Raw genomic sequence first — 24,436 nt, forward strand, 5'->3', positions numbered from 1 at the left:
ACCAAATGCCATACACCAAGATTCTAAGGGTATGTATGCCATTTTGTGTAGGTGAAATCAAAGCTATCTCCCTAAGCCTTTATGTCTCTTATGTCTCTCCTTTATGACATTCATCCTACTAAAGAATTACTACTGGGTTCACATGCTATCATCGAAGAAATAAAAGAAAGAAAACCTGGGGCCGTCGAGGTGGCGCTAGAGGTAAGGTGTCTGCTTTGCAAGCACTAGCCAAGGAAGGACCGCGGGTTCGATCCCGGCGTCCCATATGGTCCCCCCAAGCCAGGGGCAATTTCTGAGCGCTTAGCCAGGAGTAACCCCTGAGCATCAAACGGGTGTGGCCCAAAAAAAACAAAAAAATAAAAGAAAAAAGAAAAAAAGGGGCCCGGAGAGATAGCACAGCGGCGTTTGCCTTGAAAGCAGCCATCCAGGACCAAAGGTGGTTGGTTCGAATCCCGGTGTCCCATATGGTCCCCCGTGCCTGCCAGGAGCCATTTCTTTTTTTTTTGTTTTGTTTTGTTTTGTTTTTTTTGTTTTTGGGCCACACCCAGTAACGCTCAGGGGTTACTCCTGGCTATGTGCTCAGAAGTTGCTCCTGGCTTGGGGGACCATATGGGATGCCGGGGGATCGAACCGCGGTCCGTCCAAGGCTAGCGCAGGCAAGGCAGGCACCTTACCTTTAGCGCCACCGCCCGGCCCCGCCAGGAGCCATTTCTGAGCAGACAGCCAGGAGTAACCCCTGAGCACTGCCGGGTGTGGCCCAAAAACCAAAAAAAAAAAAAAAAGAAAAGAAAACTCTGGGTCGAAGAGATAGCATTGGAGGTAGGGCGTTTGTTTGCCTTACATGCAGAAGGACGGTGGTTCGAATCCCGGCATCCCATAGGGTCCCCCAAGCCTGCCAGGAGCGATTTCTGAGCATAGAGCCCGGAGTTACCCCTGGTATACCTCTAAACACTGCCGGGTGTGACCCAAAAACAAAAAGAAAAGAAAAAGAAAAAAGGCCTGAGAGTTAGTATAGCATGTTGAGCACTTGCCAGGAATAATTCTGAGTTATGAACAAAAGCTAGGAACAGAGCTAGGAACAAGCCATGAGCACCCTTAGGTATGGTCCAAACCTCAAAAGAAAGCCACCAACCCAATATGGTCAGAGATAGTATAGGATTTTAGATGCTTGCCTTGCATTAAGGCTAACCAACTGGATCCCTAGAACTACATGTGGTTCCCCCAAACACAGCCAACAATGACCCCTGAACACAGAGTAAAGACTAATCCCTGAGGCTGGTCCGATGGCAATGGTTTATCAGAACTTATTAACGTATCACAAAAGTTGGTATATAAACATCCCCACTGCTCAATTTGACTGGCTTTAAAAAAAAAAAAAAAAAGATGGGGCCGACGCAGTGGCGCTAGCAGTGGTCCTCAAACTATGACCCGAGGGCCACATATTGTATTTGTATCTGTTTTGTTTCTTGATTGCAAAATAAGATATATGCAGTGTGCATAAGAATTCGTTCATGGGGCCGGGCGGTGGCGCTGGAGGTAAGGTGCCTGCCTTGCCTGCGCTAGCCTAGGACGGACCGAGGTTCGATCCCCCGGCGTCCCATATGGTCCCCCAAGAAGCCAGGAGCAACTTCTGAGCGCATAGCCAGGAGTAACCCCTGAGCGTCACAGGGTGTGGCCCAAAAACCAAAAAAAAATAAAAAGAATTCGTTCATAAGTTTTGTTTTTACTATAGTCAGACCCTCCAATGGTCTGAGGGACAGTGAACTGGCCCCCTGTTTAAAAAGTTTGAGGACCCCTGCAAGGTAAGGTGTCTGCCTTGCCAGCGCTAGCCTACGACAGACCGTGGTTCAATCCCCCAGTGTCCCATATGGTCCCCCAAGCTAGGAGCGACTTCTGAGCTCCTTGCCAGGAGTAAACCCTGAGCATCAACGGATGTGGCCCAAAAACCAAATTAAAAAAAAAAAAATAAGCCCTGAATGGCTCCCCAAAACATTTATTTTAATCGTAAGGCCTGAGAGATAGTACAGTAGGTAAAGTGGGTAAGGCATCTATCTGCCTTGTACATAGCCAACGCTCCACAGGTACCACATAGTGTTCCCCCACCCCACATTCAGGCCTCATCAGGAATGATCTGAGGACAGAGCCAGGAGTAACCCCTATGCGTTGTCGGGTGGGACCCAAAAGAAAACAAAAAAATTTGGGAAAGCGAGGTGGCACTAGAGGTAAGGTGTCTGCCTTGCAAGCGCTAACCAAGGAAGGACAGCGGTTCGCTAGCCAAGGAAGGACCGCGGTTCGCTAGCCAAGGAAGGACCGCAGTTCGATCCCCCGCGTCCCATATGGTCCCCACCCCAAGCCAGGGGCGATTTCTGAGCACTTAGCCAGGGGTAACCCCTGAGCATCAAACGGGTGTGGCCCAAAAAAAATTAAAATAATAAAACCTGTAACAGTTCTAAATAATCAATTTTAATTTTTAATTTTTTTGTTTCTTTTTGGTTTTGGTTTTTGGGTCACACACAGAGGCTCAGGGATTACTCCTGACTTTGTACTCAGAAATCACCTCTGGCATGGGGCCTGAGCACAGTGGTAAGGTGTTTGCCTTGCATGCAGCTGACTCAGGAGGGACCTTGGTTTTATGCATCATATATGATCCCACAAGTCCCACAAGCTAGAAGCGATTTCTGAGCACAGAGCCAGAAGTAAACCGGAGTATCACCAGGTGTGGCCCAAAAGCAACAAAAACAAACAGGGTTGGTGGACCATATGGGATGCTAGTATCGAACTAACATCTGTCCTGGGTCTGCCACATGCAAGGCGAATGCCCTACCGCTGTACTATTATTGCTCAAGTCCTTTAATTTGTAATTTCTTTGGAGAAAATTAAGGTTTTCGGGGGTTTGTTTGTTTTTGTTTGGTTTCTTTTTTGGTTTTTGGGCCAAAAATGGCAGCACTCGAGATTACTACTGGCAGGCTCTCAGAAGATCATATGGTATGCTGGGAATCAAACGGGTAAGGCCAAAAAAAATTTTTTTTTTGGTTTTTGGGTCATACCGGGCAGCGCTCAGGGGTCACTCCTGGCTCTACACTCAGAAATCACTACTGGCAGGCTCAGGGGACCATAGGGGATGCCGGGATTCAAACCACCATCCTTCTGCACGGAAGGCAAATGCTTTACCTCCATGCTATCTCTCCGGTCCCTATAAAAAATTTTTTTTAAAAGCTAGTAAATAAGGGCTGGTGAGGTGGCACTAGAGGTAAGGTGTCTGCCTTGCAAGCGCTAGCCAAGGAAGGACAGCAGTTCGATCCCAGCGTCCTATATGGTCCCCCCAAGCCAGGCGCAATTTCTGAGTGCTTAGCCAGGAGTAACCCTTGAGCATCAAACGGGTGTGGCCTGAAAAAACAAACAAAAAAAAAAAAAGCTAGTAAATAGGGGCTGGAGAGATAGCATGGAAATAGGGCATTTGCTTTGCATGCAGAAGGATAGTGGTTCAAATCCTGTCATTTGATTGATAACAATCCGAAGACAAAGCCCAGCATAGCAAAGGGGATTTACCTTGTACAAGGACCAACCCAAGTTTTGAGCCTAATATCTCCTGAGATCCTAAGTGGACAACCAGAAACTTTAAGCCCTAAGCATTGCTGGGTGTGGCCCAAATGCCCTCCTCCAAAATAAACAAAACAGCAGAATATTGATAGTTCTTTTTCCCTTCTTTTTGGGCCACACCTGGTGACGCTCAGTGGTTACTCCTGGTTATGCTTATGTGCTCAGAAATTGCTCCTGGCTTGGAGACCATGAGATGCTGGGGGATAAAACCGCGGTCAGTCCTAGGTTAGGGCGTGCAGGGCAAATGCCCTACCGCTTGTGCCACCACTCCATCCCCATATTGACAGTTCTTAAAGCTAGGTGTAGAATACATAGGGATTCTTCTATTCTCCCTTCTTCAATGTTATAATCATGACATTTTTCCAGAGCAAACATTTTTTTGTATCTCTCAGGGATTTAATTTTTTTTTTAATTAAGTATCAGGGGCCGGAGTGGTGGCAATAGTGTTAAGGCATTTGCCTTGCAAGCGATAACCTAGGATACACCACAGTTCAATCACCTGGCATCCCATATGGTCCCCAAGCTAGGAGCGATTTGTTTTTTCTTTTCTTTTTTTTTTTTTTTTGGTTTTTTTTGGCCACACCCGTTTGATGCTCAGGAGTTACTCCTGGCTAAGTGCTCAGAAATCGCCCCTGGCTTGGGGGGACCATATGGGACGTCGGGGGATCGAGGTCCTTAATTGGCTAGTGCTTGCGAGGCAGACACCTTACCTCTAGCGCCACCTCACTGACCCCAGCTAGAAGCGATTTCTAAGCGTATTGCCAGGAGTAATCAACCCCTGAGCGTCACCGGGTGTGGCCCAAAAAATTTGGAAAAAAAAAAAAAAAAAAAAAAAAGGCAGGGGCCCGGAGAGATAGCATAAGGACCAAAGGTGGTTGGTTCGAATCCCGGTGTCCCACATGGTCTTGTGTGTCTTCTCTCCCCCCCCCACCCCCCCACCCCCCGTGCCTGCCAGGAGCTATTTCTGAGCAGACAGCCAGGAGTGATCCCTGAGAACTGCCGGGTGTGGCCCAAAAACCGGAAGAAGAAAAAAAAACAGCAAAAAGGGCCAATGATAGCATGGAGGTAAGGCGTTTGTTTGCCTTGCAGGCAGAAGAAAAGTGGTTTGAATCCTGGCATCCCATATGTTTCCCCGTGCCTGCCAGGGGCGATTTCTGAGCGTAGAGCCAGGAGTAGCCTCTAAGCACTGCCCAGTGTGACCCAAAACCAAAAAAAAAATTGGGTATCACTTAAATCATTATACAGTGCTTCCATTCAACCTTCAGAAGCATTCTATATTCACTGAAACAATACCTAATCAGAAGTCAAAAGTCTTATAGGCAAGGACAGCAGCTCAGGACTTTCAAGGAGAACTTTTGTTTTGTTTTGGAGGTCACACCTGGTGTAGTTCAGGGGCTTCCACAACATTTGTACTTCCAAGTCATCACTCCTTGTGCTGCCTGGACTGAAACCCTAGCCTCCAACATGCAAAACAAACTCAAATTGTTCACTTCTCCAGTCCCTCTAGTGGACAAAAATGAGAACTTATCTCTTAATTATCACAGGGACCAGAAATAGTACAGTAGATAGGGTGCTTAGCTTGCACAAAGCAGACTTCCAGGTTCAACCCCTACTAGCAGTGATACCTGAGCAGTATGCAGTAAGCCCTGAGCACCACTAGGTGTGATCCAAAAGCATAAATGAGAAAGAGAAAGAGTACATAGTACAGCAAATAAGGCACTTGCCTTGCACACAATCAAACCCAGTTCTATCAAGAGATTCTTTAGTGCAGGGCCAGAACTAAGCCTGAGTGAGCATCACTGGGTATGGCACAAAAACAAACAATAAAGCCTAATTCTACTTACAATCATGAGAAAGTGAAGCAAATTAAGGCATTTCATCTTCCAATCTCCCTATCACACGTTTTTAAAAATTCTTTTACTTTTTAATTTATTTAATTTTGGCTTGGGGACCACATCTGCAGCACTCAGGGGTTACTCCCGGTTCGGCGCTCAGAAATCACTCCTGGGAGTGACCATATGGGATGTCAGGGATTCATAGATACCAGGTCTGCCCCATGCGAGGCAAATGCTGTACAATCACTGTGCTATCACTCCGGCCCCCCAATACAATTTTATTACAATATTTGGGGTGTCATACCTGGCAGAGTTAGTAGTGAGGCCTGCATACAGAGCCAGGAGGAGGCCTGAGCATGACTGGGTGTGGCTCAAAAGCAAAAATAAACAAAACATGGGATTTTTACCTAGCAGATACACCATATAAAGCACAGAACATTATATAGGCACACTGGCAGGGGTCAGATGGCACAAACCAATTAAAAGCACAAGGTCTGGGGCCGGAGCGACAGTACAGCGTTCAGGTTTGCCTTGCACTCAGCCAACTCAGGAAGGACAGCCATTCGAATCCCGGCATCCCATATGGTCCCCTGAGACTGCCAGGAGAGATTTCTGAGTGCAGAGCCAAGACTAACTTCTGAGTGCCACAGGATGTGACTCAAAAACAAAACACATAAAAGCACAAGGTTTGTATTATGGACCATAATTACAATCACTAAATGCAGAAAAAAGTAATTGAAGAATTAATGAGGACAAACAAGAGAGACTGTCATTTCTGACAGGAGGCAATTTGCTTCTAGGAGATATTCAAAGCAACAGACAATGTAACCTTAAATTAAATATCTTTCTAAGGGCCCGGAGAGATAGCACAGCGGCGTTTGCCTTGCAAGCAGCCGATCCAGGACCAAAGGTGGTTGGTTCGAATCCCGGTGTCCCATATGGTCCCCCGTGCCTGCCAGGAGCTATTTCTGAGCAGACAGCCAGGAGTAACCCCTGAGCACCGCTGGGTGTGGCCCAAAAACCAAAAAAAAAAAAAAAAAAAAAAAAATCTTTCTAATATCAAGTAGGGATGACAACCAAAGCAATTCCTATGAAACTTTCACAATTTTACTCTATCACAGTATGACAACAAAATATTAAAAGTATATAAAGCAATTGCTAAATCAGGATTTTCTTCTTTTGTTGTTGTCTGGGGGGGGGGTCACACCAGCAGCGTTCAGGGGTTACTCCTGGCTCTATACTTAGAAATCGCTCCTGGCAGGTTCTGGGGACCATATGGGATGCCGGGATTTGAACCACCGTCCTTCTGCATGCAAGGCAAACGCCCTATCTCTATGCTATCTCTCAGGCACAAATCAGGACTTTCTAAAGTATCAGTCTAGCATTCAATTCAGATGCACTAAAATGATCACTATAACTAATGAAATCAATTGGAATATATCAGGGGGATACAAATATATAAACTGAGTTTTAGGGGGGCCGGCCAGTGGCGTAGTGATAGGACATTTGCTTTGCACACGGCTGACCTAGGACAGACCACGTTTCAATCCCCACTCACCACCACCACTCCCTTGTCCCATAGGTTCAATTCCCCCCCTCCTCCGTGTTCCATAAGGTCCCCCAAGACAGGAGCAATTTCTAAGGGCATAGCCTGAAGTAACTCGAGAGTCACCTGGTGTGGCCCAAAAACCAAAAAAAAGTCGAGTTTAAGGGGGCAGAGTGATATCTCAAGAGGCTTATATCAGGTGTTTTGTAGAAAAAAGACAACTCAATCCCTGAGCACTGCCACTGTGGCACCAAAATAAAATAATCTTGGGGCAGGAGAGACAGCACAGCACACAAGCTGACCCAGGATGGAAAGTAGTTCAAATCCCAGCACCCCATAAGGTCCCAGAGCTTGCCAGGGGCAACTTCTGAATGCAGAGGCAGGAGTAACCCCAGAGTGCTGCTGGGTGTGACCCAAAAACAAACAAAAAGGAGTCTTCTAATTGTATCGCTCTCAAGTTCAGCTGTATTTGCATTGAGACAGACTTCACTTTTAAAAATCCTCAGCTTAGGGGTCAGAGAGATAGCATAAAGGTAAGGCATTTGCCTTGAATGCAAAAGGACATGGTTCGAATTCCAGCATCCCATATGGTCTATGGTCCCTGAGCCTGCCAGGGGCGATTTCTGAGCGTACAGCCAGGAGTAACCCCTGAGCGCTGCTGGGTGTGACCCAAAAACAAAAACAAAAAAAAAGAAAAAAAAACCAAGAAATCCTCAGCTTAGGGGGGACTGAGAGCTAGCACAGTGGTAGGGAGTTTGCCTTAGAGGCTGAAGGATGGTGGTTCAAATTCAGTTGTCTCATATGGTCCTGAGCCTGACAGGAATGATTTCTGAGCATAGAGCCAGGAGTAACTCCTGACTGCTGCCGGGTGTGACCCCAAAACAAAACAAAACTCAGCTTAAACAAGAACAATACTCAAAGACCAAAAAAAAAAAAGGGTGGTGAGGGGCCGGAGAGATAGCATAGAGGTAAGGCGTCTGCCTTGCATGCAGAGGGACTGTGGTTCAAATCCCAGCATTCCATATGGTCCCCTGAGCCTGCCAGGAGCGATTTCTAAGCATAGAGCCAGGAGTGACCCCTGGATGCTGCCGGGTGTGATTTCACCCCCCCTCCAAAAAAAGGTGGAAGGGGGCCAGAGAGATATCATGGAGGTAGGGTGTTTGCCTTTCATGCAGAAGGAAGGTGGTTCAAATTCCAGCATCCCATTTGGTCCCCCAAGCCTGCCTGGAGTGATTTCTGAGCAAAGAGCCAGGAGTAGCCCCTGAGCACTGCTGGGTGTGACCAAACAAACAAAAAAAAATAAATTGGGTGGAGGGAGAACTGCACTTAGGACAGAAAAAGGACCACTAAGACCAGGACAGTTGAAAATGATCACTCTGGGGCTGGAGAGATAGCATGGAGGTAAGGCATTTGCCTTTCATGCAGGAAGTCATCGGTTCGAATCCCAGCGTCCCATATGGTCCCCTGTGCCTGCCAGGAGCAATTTCTGAGCATGGAGCCAGGAGTAACCCCTGAGCACTGCCGGGTATGACCCAAAAACTACAAAAAAAAAAAAAAAGAAAAAAAGAAAATGATCACTCTGGGGCCCGGTGAGATAGCACAGCGGCGTTTGCCTTGCAAGCAGCCAATCCAGGACCAATGGTGGTTGGTTCGAATCCTGGTGTCCCATATGGTCCCCCATGCCTGCCAGGAGCTATTTCTGAGCAGACAGCCAGGAGTAACCCCTGAGCACCACCGGGTGTGACCCAAAAAAACAAAAAAAGAAAAAAGAAAATGATAGCTCTGAAGAACTGGTGCTGAAAGAAGGTAAAGTGATTATGATACCCCTTCAGAAAGAGTATTGCAAACCAAGTGGAGGGAGGGAGGGTGGGAGGAAGGGTGGGAGGGAGAAAAGAGAGAGAGGAAAGAGGGGGAGAGAGAGAAGGATGGGAAACTGGATACAGAGGTGTTAGGAAATGAATGAAGGAATGGGTGTTGGAACACTATAAAATTCAACCATTAACCAACCATCAACTTCTTTTTTCCATGCCCCCAACCATCAATTTTTTAACTCTATATCTTATGATTTTTTTTTCCTTTTTATACCACACTGGGTGATGCTCAGGGATTACCAAACCCAAGTCTGCCAGGAGCAACTTTTTTTGGGGGAGGTTTTTGGGTCACACCCAGCCGTGCTCAGAGTTACTCCTGGCTCTGTGCTCAGAAGTCTGGCAGGCATGGGGGACCATATGGAATGCAGGGATTCTAATCAACATCTGTTCGAATCAGCTGCATGAAAGGCAAACGCCCTACCGCGGTGCTATCTCGCCAGCACCAAGGAGCAATTTCTATGCACAGGAGTAACTCCCAAGGGCCACTGTATGTGGACCAAAACAAAACAAAACAAAACACCTTAGCCACTGCACCATCTCTCTGGCCCCAAAGCAACAGATAAGAACAAATAAATTAATTTCTCAATATTTTCAATTATATTTAATAAAACCCATACTCTAGGACTGGATAAAAGAGTACAGGAGTTAAAGTCCTTGCCTTGCACATGGCTGACCATATTTTGATCCCTAGCACCACCTGTGCCATGTCAGGAGTTATCACTGTACAGAGCCAGGCAAAACAACCAAGATGGGGCCGAACTATAGCATAATGGTAGGGTCTTTGCCTTGCATGCCGCCAACCCCAGAGAGAGGACCTTGTTCTATTCCCAGCATTCCATATGGTCCCCAAGCCTGCCAGGAGCAATTTATGAGTGCAACGCCAGGAGTAACACCCCTAGCATTGCCCAGTGTAACCCAAAAACCAAAAAAAGCAAAAAAAAAAAAAAAAAAAAAAAAAAAAAGAACTAAGCACTGCAGGTGTGTGCAGCCCCCACTCCAAAACAGCACTTGACTTACATGTAGTTGCACCCAATTCAATCTCCAGAACCCTATGTGCCTAGCAGCACATATGCATATGGCCACCTTAAGTACTTACTGTATGGCTCAAAATAAAATAAAGGGGGGGCCAGAGAGATAGCATGGAGGTAGGGTGTTTGCCTTGCATGCAGAAGGTTGGTGGTTCGAATCCTTGCATTCCCATATGGTCCCCTGAGCCTACCAGGATCGATTTCTGAGACTAGAACCAGGAGTAACCCCTGAGCGCTTCAGGGTGTGACCCAAAAACCAAAATAAATAGATAAATAAATAAATAATAAAAGGAGGGAGGGAGGGAGGAAGGAAGGAAAAGGAAAACTTTGACCTTTCTTAGATGAGAACCAGACCAGTCTGTACACCTAGAGAAGCATCTATCTCCACCATCAGATCAAGGTTTTCAGAAGGGGGGCAGAGCGGGGAGGGAGCTGGAGCCATAGCATGTGGTAGGGAATTTGCCTTGCACACAGTCCACCCAGGACAAACCGAGAGTTCAATCCCCAGCATCCCTTATGGTCTCCTGAGCCTGCCAAGAGCAATTTCTGAACACAGAGCCAGGAGTAACCCAGGAGTATGGCCCAAAAATAAAAAAAGAAGAGATAATAACAGGGGGAGAGCACTTGCCCATCCAGTTCAAACCCCAACCCAGTTTAACCCCCCACCCCCGCATACCACATGGACCTCAGAGCAAGCAAAGAGTGATTCCTAAGAGTACAGCCAGGAGTAACTACTGATCACAGGATTAGATTGACCACCAAAAAAAAAAAAGAATAAAGGAATAAAAGTAAAAACTATGTATATACTCTACATACTATAAGGCAAATTTCAATGTTAACACCGATACACATCAATACTTTGCCTACACACCCATCCCCACCAAAATAAAAGCTAACACACATTCAAAATAACTACCAAGACAAAAATTTTTGAGGGGGTCACACACCAGCTCAGGGATCACTCCTGGAAGACAAGGGGGACCATATGGGATGCGGAGATTCAAATCAGTCTGCCCTGGATTGGCTGCATGCAAGGCAAACACCCTACCACTGTACTATCTCTCTGGCCCCCCAAGACAAATTTTTTTAATTTGCCAACTGCTAAGCTAACAAATCAGAGTACTAAGGCATATTTAAGACATGAATCGGGGGCCGGATAGCAAAGAGGTAGGGAGTTTGCCTTGCATGCAGAAGGACGGTGGTTTGAGTCCCAGCATCCCATACGGTTCCCTCAGGAGCCTGCCAGGAGCAACTTCTGAATGTAGAGCCAGGAAGAAGCCCTGAGCCCTGCTGGGCAGAGCTGGAAAGTAGTGATTGCAAAGTGTCACTCAGTAACAGTCACCACACACAAAACTGTTCCTGACTAAACTTTTACTAGTATTTCTCTGGAAGGGGGGAAGAGAAAGCAGGGTAAACACATGCTGACATTCCAAGTGACTGTAACATTGTGTCTGCAGAAACCATTAAAAGTATCTTAAAGCTGAGGGGCCAGGCCGGAGAGATAGCACAGCGGTGTTTGCCTTGCAAGCAGCCGATCCAGGACCAAAGGTGGTTGGTTCGAATTCCGGTGTCCCATATGGTTCCCCGTGCCTGCCAGGAGCTATTTCTGAGCAGACAGCCAGGAGTAACCCCTGAGCACTGCCGGGTGTGGCCCAAAAACCAAAAAAAAAAAAAAAAAAAAAAAAGCTGAGGGCCCGGAGAGATAGCATGGAGGTAAGGCGTTTGCCTTTCATGCAGAAGGTCATCCGTTTGCAGCCCTCAGTACAACGTTTTGTGGCCCGGGGCCTGCCTTCAAATATCGCAGTATTCGCGATTATTCGCTTACCAAATAATCGCAATAAAAATCGCATTAGTAAGAAAAAAATTGCATTAAACATTTGCATACCCTGAGCAGTTCCGTTCGGGGTATGCAAAATGTTTAATGCGATTTTTTTCCTTACTAATGCGATTTTTTATTGCGAATATTCGGTAAGCGAAATCCCTTATGCAGCCCTGCCTCACCCCGACTTTGCCTCCTTCGGCCCCCAGGTAAATTGAGACCCCTGATCTAGAGTCAGTCAAGAGACTGGGTAAAATCAAATTAAAAGGACTTTCACCATTTCTAATCCACAAAGGGGGAGCCAGAGCAATACAGTGGTAGGATGTTTGCCTTGCACACAGCAGACCCAGGATGGACGTGGGTTTGATCCCTGGCATCCCATGTGGTCCCGAGCCTGCCAGAATCGATTTCTGAGCACAGAGCCTGGAACAACCAGTGGGCCAATATTGCCGAGTGTGGCCAAATCTAACATAAAAAAGTGCACAAAGGAGAATGGAGCCATAGTATAGCGGAAAGGGCACTTGCCTTGCAGGCAGCTAACCCAGATTCAATAACTGCCAGGAGTGATCCCTGAGCTGGTATGTGACCCCTCAAAAATTTTTGTCTTGGGGGGCCGGGCAGTGGCGCTAAAGGTAAGGTGCCTGCCTTGCCTGTGCTAGCCTTGGATGGACCGTGGTTTGATCCCCAGGTGTCCCATATGGTCCCCCAAGCCAGGAGCAACTTCTGAGCACATAGCCAGGAGTAACCCCAGCATTACCGGGTGTGGCCCAAAAACCAAAAAAAAAAAAAAAAAAAATTTTGTCTTGGTAGTTATTTTGAATGTGTGTTAGTTTTTATTTTGGTGGGGATGGTTTAGGGCTTGTGGATGGGTATGTAGGCAAAGTATTGATGCGTTTTGGGTTAACATTGAAATTGGATGCACTCCAGCATCCCATATGGTCCCAAGAGTATGGCCAAAGGTGACCCCAGATCACAGAGCTAGGAATGAACAAGCCCTGAGCACCATTGGGTGTAGCCCCAAAACCAAGAAGAGTGACAACAGGGGTTGGAGAAATAGCACAGCAGTAGGGCATTTGCCTTGCACATAGTAGCTGATCCAGGACTGACAGTGATTCAAATCCCGGCATCCCATATGGTATCCTGAGCTGCCAGCCAGGAGCGATTTCTGAGCACAGAGCCAGGAGTAACCCCTGAGAGCCACCATGTGTGACCCAAAAACAAACAAACAAAAAAAGTAACAACAGCACTACTGAGTAACACCACCCATTTTCTCTACTTCACCATAGCACACACTTCACAATTAAAATCAGAAGTCTGAGAACCAACTCAGATGGCAGCAGTGATCAAAAGCATAGATCAGGGACTGAAGACATTATGTAGGGTAAAGGATGTTCACTCTGCATGTAGCCAACCCTGGGTTCAATCCCCAGCATTCCACATGATCCCTTGATCATTTCCTGAAGTCATCATTCCACTCAAAATCTAGTAGCAAGTCCAAATACTGCCAGGTATATCCCATCACCACCACCAGCCCCCAAAAAATATCAAATCCAACAATCAAAAAAGGCTTAGGTCAACAAGTGGTTCAGAAATATTAGCCCAGGGGCCATAGTGATAGCACAGCAGTAGGGCATCTGCTTTGCACAGGGCTGACCCAGGGTTCAATCCCCAGCATCCCATATGGTCCCGAGTCTGGCAGGATTCCTGAGGGCAGAGCTAGGTGTAGCCCAATCACCATCAAGTATGATCTCAAAACAAATTTAAAAAAATAGATCAATTGAAATGTTTAGTAATACCCAGGCCTTCTCTTCTCAGGGCCCTTTATCTGGGCTGCAAAAGCAATCATACCAACCATGACACTTGCAAAAGCCTTCCTCCAGATAACCACTGATTCTTTGTACTCCTCATTCCAGCCAGCCAAAGCCATCTCTTAAGGAAAAAACAAAACCACATGGGTACCTCCATCTTGAAATTAAGTCTGAGCTAATGAAATGCCCTTAAAATCTAATGCCCTTCCAAACTGAAGCCCTAGCCGGTTCCCAATGAGGATCTGAGAAAATCCAACTGAGATTAAAAAAAAAAATCAAACAAAAATTTCCTCCCAAAAAACCTTATCATTAGTCAGCCTTCAAACTGTGAGCTGACAAGTGACCGGAACGAAAGCAGTCCTAAGTTACCTATTACATCTATACGATCGTGTCTATATTGAAGTGGTACCAAAAACTGCTTACAAATGGCAATTCCTGTGAAGTAGATGATGATGAAGTTCCAGGTAATTCTAGCATGTTTCCTAATGTACTGGTACTGGAGTCTGGATCATCCTGAAAAGATAAATGTATGGAATTTAATTGCTCTTCTACATTAACGTTCGTATCTCCTAGTGAAAGGGGGGCTGGGAGGAGGGGTGCTCTGTCCTCGCTGCCGTCCACTTCATTCCTTTGCTTATTTTTCTGTGGTTCAGTCTGAGGAACTAATGGCAAGAGTGGCGCTGGGCCTGCCTCGGGTCTATTCTCTGGCGTGCTGTCTCCTTCATTTCCCATGGCCACGGCTCCACCATTCTCTGCCTTAGGCTCAGAACTGCATGTGGCATTGGTCTGGGTTTCCTCAAAGAGCTCCTCTATTCTCCCATCCTCTGGGACCGACTGTCCTGGGTCCATTTCAGAATCTACATCTGCATCGTCCACATATGTAACATTCTCAGAGCGCGGAAGGCCATTCTGAAGCATCTTTATGCCTGATACCTGGCGTTCAGGGGAGTTATTACAAGTGGACTCCTGCTTCACAGCAAGTGCCGTCGGGCCACCTGGAGTCAAAGCCGTGCAAACCAGTGGAGACCGAGCTCTGGAATCACTGTTTTCAAGGCCCGGAGCCGATTCTGAGCCATCGGCAGCCCCATTTAAATACTCTACATTGATCATGGAGGCCAAATCCTGTAGTCTCCGCAGTGGAATGTAACAAGATGGAGAATCTTGTCCATAAGCATTTTGGGAGGTGCCACTGGCAGGCGGAAACTGCATAGTACACCCATTAAGTGGCTCGGAAAAAGTGGATTGACCATTACCGAAAGGGCTGTCCTTGTCTTCAGGGGCATCGAAATTCACGGGCTTGGAAAAGGGCGTCAGGCAATTTCTTCGAGGGAACTCACAGGTCTGATCCATCCTGGGCCAGCATCAACCTGGAATTGGGCAAAACCAAAAAAAGAAAAAGAAATAAAAAAAAACACAGCAATGGATATCGGGAGTTCAGAGGGCGTCGGACGCTTCTGTTCAAAATGGCAGCCGGTTAGTTCCCAGGGCCTAGTGAGTGAGTGGCCTGGAAGCGTCCCCGCCTGCCCGCAGAGCCGACTGCCTGCCTGCTTGCCTGGCTGGCTTTCCAGGGGCGGAAAAAGTTCCCGGGCTGGCTGACACCAACCGGGGGAAAATGGCCTCGGGGAGCCCCGCAAAACTCCCGTGTGGCCGGCGCAGGGGCGCTCAGGGCCGCTCGGGCCACATGGAAGCAGCCAGCCCAGCCGGGCCGAGCCAAGCCGAGCCAAGCCGACCGGGCCGGGCCGGGCCTCCCTCGTGCCTGCGGAGCAGAGGCAGAGGCAGACGCCGGGCAGTGAGTTGAGCTGCAAGGAAAGGAAAGCCCGACCCCGGGCCCGGAGAAAGTGCCCGATCGCCGCCTTCGACCCCGGAGGATCCGGGGTGCAGGGGGGAGAGAGGCCCCGTCCCCCGAGAGGAGGGAGGTTCCGACGGGCTCCCCAGATTGCGCCCCACGCCCGCCCCGCGAGCAGGCAGGCGGGCGCCTCTGACCTCGCGGGCCACAAAAGCGCGGCGCCCGGCCCGGCCCGGCACGAACGCCCAGACCCGGGGCCGAGCGAGGGAACTAAGGGGAAGGCCGCAAAGCTGCGGAGCGGGCCCTGCGCGGGATCCGCGCCAGAGCCGATCGCCGGGCCGGCGGCGAGCGGGGCTCCTCCCGCGGGGCGCCCCGCTGCACCCCTTAGCGAGCCGCAGCGCGACCCGCCGGGCCCCGGGGGGAGAGGGCGAGGGCGAGGCAGGCGACGGCGAAGGCGGCTCCGGCTGGACAAACATGGCTGCTGTGCCGCCGCCGCCTCGGCCCCGCGAGCCGCGCTCCCGCCCGCCCGCCCCCGTCGCCTCAGCAGCGGCGGCACCTCGGGGCCCCGCCGAGCCGCCCCCGGGAGCCCCGCCGCCCCGCCGGCCACCTGAGCCGCAGCACGGCAGGCCGGCGCCCGCGCGACGCCGCGAGGGAGGAAGTGGGGCGGCCCGGCGCTCGCTCGCTCCGCTCCGCTCCGGCTCCGGCTCCGGCTCCGGCTCAGGCTCAGGCTCAGGCTCAGGCCCGGCGCGGCGCGGCGCGGCGCGAGTGCGGGGGAGGGGCGCTGCGGCGGCACCCGGCGCCCCCAGGCCGCCCGCCCGCGGCCCTCACCTCGCGGCCGCCCGGCGCCCCCGGCCTGCTCCCCGCCGCCCGCCCGGCCCGCGCGCAGTTACCGTGGCCCGCGCCCCCGCCCGGCCCGGCCGCGGAGGGGAGGGAGGGGCGGGCCTCCCTCATGACACGACTCGGGGCGCCCGGGCGACTCCCCGGCCCCTCCCCCGCTTCTCCGGCTCCTCGGGGCCGCCAGGCGGGCGAGCGGGCGAGCGCGACCTGCCCCGGCCTCGCTTCGCCTCGCCTCGCCTCTTCTGCCTCTGCCGCCGCCGCCGCCGCCGCCGCCGCCCGGGCCTCGGCCTCACACCCCCCGCCGCGCGCGCCCCCGAGCGGCCTCGCGTGCGGCGGCTCAGCCGAGGGCGCGCCCCCGTGCGCGTGCGTGCGCTCGCGGGGTTCAGAGCGGGTGAGGCCGCGCGCACCACCCGGTCCGGGCGAGTCGGCGTGAGCGCGCGCACGCGCACGCCCCCGGGAGGCCGAGGGCCGAACTGAGCTGGCGAGCCGGGGCCCCGGCGCCTTCGTCCCCCACCCCCGGGCCCTCGCACGTCGCACCACCCCACTGGCGGTGGGCCGTGCGGGCGTGCGGGCGTCGTGGGTGGCACTTCCCCGGCGCGCCCCCTCTCCTCCCTGGGGCTCCGACGCGGCCCCGCCCCGGCTCGAACCCCCCGAATTGAGCCCGAGACACGCGCGCACAAGGCGCACTCGCACACACACGCGCGCGCGCGCACTCCCTGGCCTGGTCTTGCTCTCGGCCCTCGGCCCGCAGGCCCGGCTTCCATCTTAGTTGCAGCTCCAAGCCGGGCTCCCCAGGCCCCGGGCACCTGCCCCGGGCCCGATCGCCCGCGCCCGACGCCCAGGCCGCCCCACCCGTGTGCAGCCCAGGGCCAGGCCTGCGGGGCTCACCTGAGGGCAACTGCGGGGAAGGGGCCCGGGGTCGGGTCTTCGGGCCTCGAGCCCTGACCGAGCCAGCCCGGCCGCAGGTGAACCCCGCAGCCCGGCCGCACCCCGAACCCACCCACCCCGGCCGAGGGAGGAGGCAGGAAACAAAATGGAGGCAGCGAGCGAACAGCTCGGCTCGGCTCGGCTCGGGGCAGGCGGCCTCCCCCGGCCCGGCCCGCCGCTCGCGCCCGCCCGACGTCCGCAGGCCAACAGCGCCCAGGCCCGGACTGCAGCACCCCAGGCCCCGCACCCCCGCAACGCAATGCAATGCAATGCAATGCGCCGCCCCGCAAGGGCACCCCGGCTGGGTCGGCTGCGGTGGGTTACCCGGCCGGCCCGGCACGGCGCCCACCCCTGACAGCGCGCCCGCACCCGTGTCTGCAGCCCAGCCCGGGGGCCTCTGCGCCTCGGGCGGGGAGACGGACGCGGGGGAGGGTCCCCGGCTCCCAGAGCGCTCCCTGCACCGCCTCCCGCGTCCAGGCCGGGGCTGGGCCGGGATCGCGGGGTCGACGGTGCCGGAGGTTCGGGTGCGCGCGGACAGACTTGGGGCCGACCTCCCCGCCCCAAGGGGCCGCGCCTCGCACCATGGCCTCTGCGGTGGTCGCCGTCCGGGCCTCGGGGCCTCCGCTGCACGGCCGCTGGGCTCTGCAGCCTCGCTGTCCCGGGCGGGCATCGGGCCCCGACACCCGAGCAGAGCACGGATCGTCGGTCTCGGGTCGGCCCCGCCTGCGGGTCAAACCCCCACTCCACCGGGGCGCTGCGCTCGGGGCCCCCTCAGCGCTGGCTGGCCTAGTAGTGCAAGGGCCGCGGCGCTGCCGATGGTGCAAGGGGATCGAGGTTTTGCAGATGGTGCGAGGGGATCGAGGCTCCAAGGCCTGGCAACCCGAGCTCAGCCGAAGCCCTGGATCCCCTCCCCGGCCTTCCCTCCCCCACCCACCCCGCCTCGACCCCCGCCGCCTCCTCAGCTTGCTCCCGGGCACCGAGCTCACCTCGGGAGCTCGCAGGTCCCGAGGGTGCTAAGAGCATCCTGGCTACCCAAAGAAAAGCCACCACTAGCCGCCATCAAAATTCCACCTCCTCCAGAAAGCCTTCAGTGATTAGATAGTTCACTTCATCTCCAAGCCCAGGGCACCGCCCTCGAGAGCCACGTGACTCCCAGTCCTCCCGGGGCTTAGTAAATGTGCATAATTATTGCCCCAGTGGGGGCTCCCCCCAATAACCCTTGCAGCGGATCCCCCCCGAGCCCACCTGGGAAAATGGTCTCTTTGGCAGGTTAGATCAGCGCTCCGCTGACTCCCTCATCACCCTCTCCCAACTGCTCCCCAGGCACCCAGGGATTGAAGTTGGAGGTGGGTGCTAACAGCCCTTTGCTCTTTCTGTTACTCTCTGGCAGCTTTCTGCTTCACCCCCAATCAAGTGCTTCCGTCCAAGTTGAGTCTGGGCCCACACCGGACAAGTGCTCAGCTCCTCTCATCACTCAACTAGGCAGTTTCTTCCCTGGGATCTCCCAGTGGTGCTGGGGATCCAACCAAGGTCTCTTGCAATGCCAAACAAGCTCTGGGTGCTTTTAGTTCTTTTAGGCCCAGATCCCTCCTTTATAACTGACATTTGCCACAATTCCTCCAAGTACCTCCCTTTTGCCTCTACACCAGCTCCGGATCCTGCTCACTCGGTGCTCAGTGAATGAAGAAATTCATGCATTCTTCACTCAGTGAAAAGCATTCTGACTGGGTACTGGGGCAGAACAGATGCTGAACTTAGAAAAGCCAGGACTAGTGCTGGAGGGGATGAATGTACAGCAAGTAGACCTCTTGCCTTGCATGTGGTCATCATAAGTTCGATCCCCAGCATCCCATATGGTCCCCTGAGCCTGCCTGGAGTGGTTCCTGAGTGTAGAGCCAGGAGTCATCCCTGAGCACCTCAGGATATGGCCCCAAGACCAAAGTAAAGAAAGAAAAGCCTGGATATTGGGAGAACTCAGTTAAGCCTGAAGCAGTGAGGAGCCTGATTTCTCCTGCTATTAAGATCTAAGCCTCCCCAAGATACAAGAACCCCTCTTTCTAGGGCCAGAGAGTGGGCAGGGCACTGGAGATGCTGGTTCAATCTCTGACACCCCATGGGACCACAGAGGCCCACCAAGAGTGATCCCTGAGCCTAGAGCCAAGGATACTACTGAGTACCATTGGGCATAGCCCCCAAGAAAAGGAAAAAATAACTTTCTGACAGGGCCCAGGAGATCCTAAGGGGGGTGCCAGGGATCAAACTTTGTCAGGCACATGTAAGACAGTCACCTGAATCCATGCACTATCTCTCTATCTCTTATAGCTTAAATGGTTTCACTGGGCCTGGAGAGATAGCACAGAGGCGTTTGCCTTGCAAGCAGCCTATCCAGGATCTAAGGTGGTTGGTTCGAATCCCGGTGTCCCATATGATCCCCCATGCCTACCAGGAGCTATTTCTGAGCAGATAGCCAGGAATAGTCCCTGAGCAACGCCAGGTGTGGCCCAAAAACCAAAAAATGGTTTCACTATGATTTCCCCAATACTATATGATTCCCAAACACCAACAGAAGTGAGCACTAAGCATTGTGTAAGGGAGAGTCTGCCCCATAAGAGTGGCCTCAAAAGCAGCAAAAGACTTTGGGCTTTATGTGTAGTAAGAGAATTGGGAGTCATGAAGATGAAGGAAGGTTAAGGAGCAGGTTTGTAGTCTGTGTAGTAGACGTCTCAGAAAATATAGCCCTAACCAAGGCCTTCAATCAGGGTTATGACAGGATTCTTTTATTTTGCTGTTTGGGGGTCACGCGTCACACTTGGTGCTGCTTGGGGAGCTACTTTCAGCTCTGTTTGGGACTGAGGAGGGAAGCTGAGACCTCTACATGCAAAAACCATCTCTCTGATGCAGGACTGCCTTATCCTTATTATTATTATTATTATTATTATTATTATTATTATTATTTTTGAAGGCATAACTAGCAGTGCTCAGGTGTACTGGCTCTGTGCTCTGAGATCACACCTGGTGGTGCACAAGGGACCATATGGGGTACTGCTGAATCCATGTTGCAAGTGCCCTACCCTCTATACTATCTCTCCAGCCTCTCAAATTGCTCTTTTGAAAGCCAGCTTGTGGGAGCAATTAATTGGGGGGAGGGAGTTTGGGGGATTCACACTTGGGGGCTCTCAGGAATTACTCCTGGTTCTGTGTTCAGAAGTGGCTCCTGGCAGGCTTAGGAGACCATATGGGATGCTGGGATTTGAATCAGGGATCCGGCCTGTTTTGACCCCGTGCAAGGCAAATGCCTTATGCATGTGCTATAACTTCGGCCCCATGGAGCGATTAATTTTTGTCTCTCTGGCCTCCTCCTATTCCACTGGAGGTCCACTGTGATAGTCAAGGCCACAGCCAGCCTCTACTCATACCAGTCCCTCTGCACTTTCTTTCCACTCTGTCAGAAGAACTCTTATTCATCCTTTAGAGCCCAATTTATCAGACCCTTCCCTCCTCCTGAAAATCTTTTTCACCCCACCCCCAAGGACTCACACTCTTTTCAAGTTCAATGCTAGCCAGTTGGCAAGACATTTCAACAAGGCTAAAGTTACAAACCCCTCTGACTTCCAGGGACCATGCTCAGGACAGAGAGGTGCAAAGGAAGTCCTGGGGGAATATTTCCTAAGGCCTAGTTTAGTCCCTTCCCTCCTTTCCAAGCCTGGCCTCCTCCAAACAGAGCAATAATGATTAAAATAATGGACAAATCTTACAGCACAGAATTTGTGTGGCATATAAACTCTCCTTAAACAGGGATATTTGAGGAACATAACTATTTTTTTGGGGGGAGTTTGGGGGGGTCACACCCGGCGGTGATCAGGGGTTACTCCTGGCTGTCTGCTCAGAAATAGCTCCTGGCAGGCACAGGGGACCATATGGGACACCGGGATTCGAACCAACCACCTTTGGTCCTGGATCGGCTGCTTGCAAGGCAAACGCTGCTGTACTATCTCTCCGGGCCCATGAACATAACTATTTTTGTGGAAACACTACTACATCTTGTTCTGGACCAGATGCAATGACAGGAAACAGAACAAAGCACACAGGATCTGGGGGCTGAGCGATATAGTAGGGAAGGTGCTTGCCTGACATGGACAACAGAGTTTGTTCCACAGCGTTCCATACAGTCCTCTGAACCCTGCCAGGGGTGATACCTGAGCACAGAGCCAGAAATAAGACCCGAACAAAATCAAACCCCAAATAAAGGGCCAGATGAATAGTACAGCAGGGTAGGACATTTGCCTTGCACACAATTAATCCAGGGTTGATTCCTAGCACCCTGCCAGGAGTGATTTCTGAGTGCAGAACCAAGAATAAGCCCTGAGTATCATTGGGTATAGACCAAAAACAAATAGAGCCTATAGGAGCTAGAGTTTGGCTCAAAGGGTCCCAGAGATAGCCAGGCCCTTCCTGTGGCTCCCTTCCCCCCATCGCACCCAATAGTTCAGAGAACAGAAGTGAGCAACCAATTTGAAAAGAAAAAAGTAGGGCCCTGAGCAATAGTACAGCATGGAAGGCATTTGTTCTGCATGCAGCAAGCCCAGATTCAATCTTGGCATCCCATATAGTCCGATTACTGCCAGGAGTGATTCCTGAGTGCAGAGCTCATAGTGACTCCTAAACATCACTGGATGTGGCCCCCAAACAAAAGGAAAGAAAAGGAAAAGAAAGGAGAGGAAAAGAGAGGAGAGGAAAGGAAAAGGGGAAAAGGAAAGAAAAAGAAAGAAAAGTAGAGCCTGAGAGAAAGCACAGGGGTTGTGGGCTAGAGCAATAATATAGCAGGTAGGGCACTTGACCTGGGTTCAATCCCAGACACCTCATATGAGCCCTGCCAGGAGAGTATATCTGAAAATAGAGCACCTTAGGATATGGACAGATCCAAAATCTCTCCTCCAAAAAAGGGAAAAAACCCAAGAACCAAAAAAGACAGGATAAACACAGACAAGTCCATATACTGGGCCCCATGCTAGTCACTGCCCACAGCCACATCATTCTGATTCCTTAATTTGTCAATTTTGTGGGACCACAGTAATAGTAAAGTGGGTAAGGCCCTTGTTTTACATAGGGCAGACTGGGGTTCAATCTCTAGAACCTCATATGATTCCCCCAAACCCAGCAGGAGTTTTCCCTGAGTATAAAACTGGGAGTGATCCCTGAACACTGCTAGGTATGGCTCCTGAAACCAAAATAAGGTCAGTTTTTACACTGGCAAGGTGACATAGCAGTGGGGCATTTACTATGCATGAGTGTAGTCTTGGGTTCAATTTCTGACACTGCATCAATAAAAGTCCTTTTTTTTTTTTTTCTCACTCCTGAAAACCTGCTTCTCCTGGAGGCCTGAGGATGGAAGGAAACTGCAAGCCAACCCTGAGCTGGAGAGAACAGCCAGAGCTTAGGGCACTTGCTTTGTGTGCATCAGACCCTGGTTCAATCTCCAAACTCTTCCAGGAGTGATCCCTGAGCACAGAGAGAAGTTGAAACCCTAAGAACCATTATGGGTGGTACAAAAACAAAACATAGGCCAGAGTGATAGCAGACCAGGTAACGTGTTTGCCTTGCATAGAGCAAAGGCATCCCCATTGGGTACCCTGAGTGCTATCAAAAGTCAGAGTTGAATTCAGAGCTAGGAGCAAGCTGTAGCTTGCTTGGGTATGGCCCCAAAACAAAACAAAATAATAAAAAATAAAAATTAAAAAATAAAAATAGGGGCCCGGAGAGATAGCACAGTGGCGTTTGCCTTGCAAGCAGCCGATCCAGGACCAAAGGTGGTTGGTTCGAATCCCGGTGTCCCATGTGGTCCCCCGTGCCTGCCAGGAGCTATTTCTGAGCAGACAGCCAGGAGTAACCCCTGAGCACCGCTGGGTGTGGACCAAAAACCAAAAAAAAATAAATAATAAATAAAAAAAAATAAAAATAAAAATAGGACTGGAGCAATAGCACAGCTGCTAGAGCATTTGCCTTGCACAAGGCCAACCAGAGTTTGATTCCCAGCATCTCAGATGGTTCTTTGCGCCTGTCAGAGTGCAGAGCCAGAAGTAACCTGGGGGTGGCCAAAGAACAAAAAACAGACAAACAAAAGTCCACAAACTGTCAATTGTGAGTGGCTAGAATAAGTACTGTCCAGTAACCTGCTAATTTTTATTTTATTTATTTATGCATTTATTTATTTTGGGAGTCCAAGTCCGTGAGGCTCAGGGGTGATGTGGAAGATGCTGGGGACAGAACAAGAAAAGTGCCCTCCCTACTATATTATAGCTCTGGCCCCTTTTTTCCTTATTTTTGTTGTTTGAACCACAGAGAGCTGTGCTCAGGGATCACTCACTCCTCATGATACTGTGGGGATTCTGTGTGGAGCCAGGATTTAACCAGGTCTAACTGCATGCAAAACAAGCACCTAACCCCGCTGTACTCTACTCTCTCTCTCTGGTCTCTGGCCCTCAGCCTGTTTCCACTGTTGAGTGGATAGGAGTCTCTCCCTGAGAGTAGCAAGTAGCCTTCAGAGTTACCATGTAGTCATTCTTCGTCTAATTTTTGTTTGTTTGTTTTGGAGCCACGCCCTGAGGTGCTCAAGCGTTACTCACTTTCACTTTTGCTCAAAATCCTGCTTTGTACTCGCTCGGTGGACCCCTGTTTTCTTGAGTCCCCATGCCTAGATTCTGACCTTGGTCCTCCCTTGGCCTAAGATCCCGTGGGGAGGGGCGTCCTCAGCAAACTGAGGAAAAAGCTCTGCCAGTCCCTCCCCGCCTGAGGATGGATCCCCAGGAAGCCTTTCGTGGCTTTTCCCTTCTGAATTGGGAAGGCTGAAGTACTTGGAGGGAGGCAGGAACCTCTCTTCTCCCTGGTAGTCAGTCTTAGGCAGAGAGAGCTATTCACAGAAGTGAAAGATCAAGGTAGGTCTTCCTGGATGTGTGCAAACAGCAGAAGAATCTTCCCAGCTACCACCAAGTGAAGATTGCAGGCCACAGAGAGGGTTGAGGGCTGGAGGACGAAGTCCAGGAGGCTGTAAAGAACACCCCCAGCCATGAGTGGGTTGAGAGCACCCAGATCTTTACTTGCTCTCTCCCTCTTCCTCTCCCTCTTTCCCTCCCTTTCTCTCACCCCACCCCTTGCATTTGGTTTGTTAGTTTTGGGGCCACACCAGTGGCACTCCTAGCTGTACACTCAGAAATGAAATCCCTCCTGGCAGACTCAGGGGGATCTTATGGAATGTCTGGGATTGAACCTGGCTTCATGGGATTGATTGCTTTTGTTATTTTGTTTGGAGGAGCTAAGGAGTTGGAGGTGGTACTTGGTACTGAAGATAGAATTCCTGGCCCTGAATGTCTTTGAGCTGTTCC

At 51.1% G+C, this 24,436-nt stretch overlaps 2 protein-coding genes across 6 annotated transcripts in view; one reads left to right on the plus strand and one right to left on the minus strand.

Annotated features, from left to right (window-relative positions):
* Positions 1-18,122, minus strand: part of NSD1 (nuclear receptor binding SET domain protein 1) — a 127,057-nt gene extending 108,935 nt beyond the window's left edge. The window contains exons 1-3 of one of the 5 annotated variants that reach the window (XM_049775685.1): positions 18,044-18,122; positions 14,761-14,874; positions 13,931-14,020 (exon numbers count right to left, since the gene is read on the minus strand). In XM_049775685.1, the coding sequence (XP_049631642.1) occupies positions 13,931-14,020; positions 14,761-14,790 (120 nt within the window). In that variant the 5' untranslated portion in view covers positions 14,791-14,874; positions 18,044-18,122. Of the gene's footprint in view, positions 1-13,930; positions 14,914-16,183; positions 16,231-18,043 lie in introns of those variants that run through there. The other 4 variants (XM_049775684.1, XM_049775683.1, XM_049775682.1 and 1 more) reach the window with 4 other exon arrangements.
* Positions 14,927-18,151, plus strand: LOC126011874 (basic proline-rich protein-like). Its single transcript, XM_049775639.1, has 6 exons — positions 14,927-14,980; positions 15,076-15,296; positions 15,389-15,951; positions 16,100-16,521; positions 16,591-16,769; positions 16,882-18,151. Exons 1-6 carry the CDS (start codon positions 14,927-14,929, stop codon positions 18,149-18,151), a joined length of 2,709 nt encoding a protein of 902 aa, XP_049631596.1.
* The last annotated feature ends 6,285 nt before the right edge of the window (positions 18,152-24,436 follow it).

This window comes from Suncus etruscus, chromosome 6 (genome assembly GCF_024139225.1).
Source record: "Suncus etruscus isolate mSunEtr1 chromosome 6, mSunEtr1.pri.cur, whole genome shotgun sequence".
Taxonomy (NCBI): Eukaryota; Metazoa; Chordata; class Mammalia; order Eulipotyphla; family Soricidae; genus Suncus; species Suncus etruscus.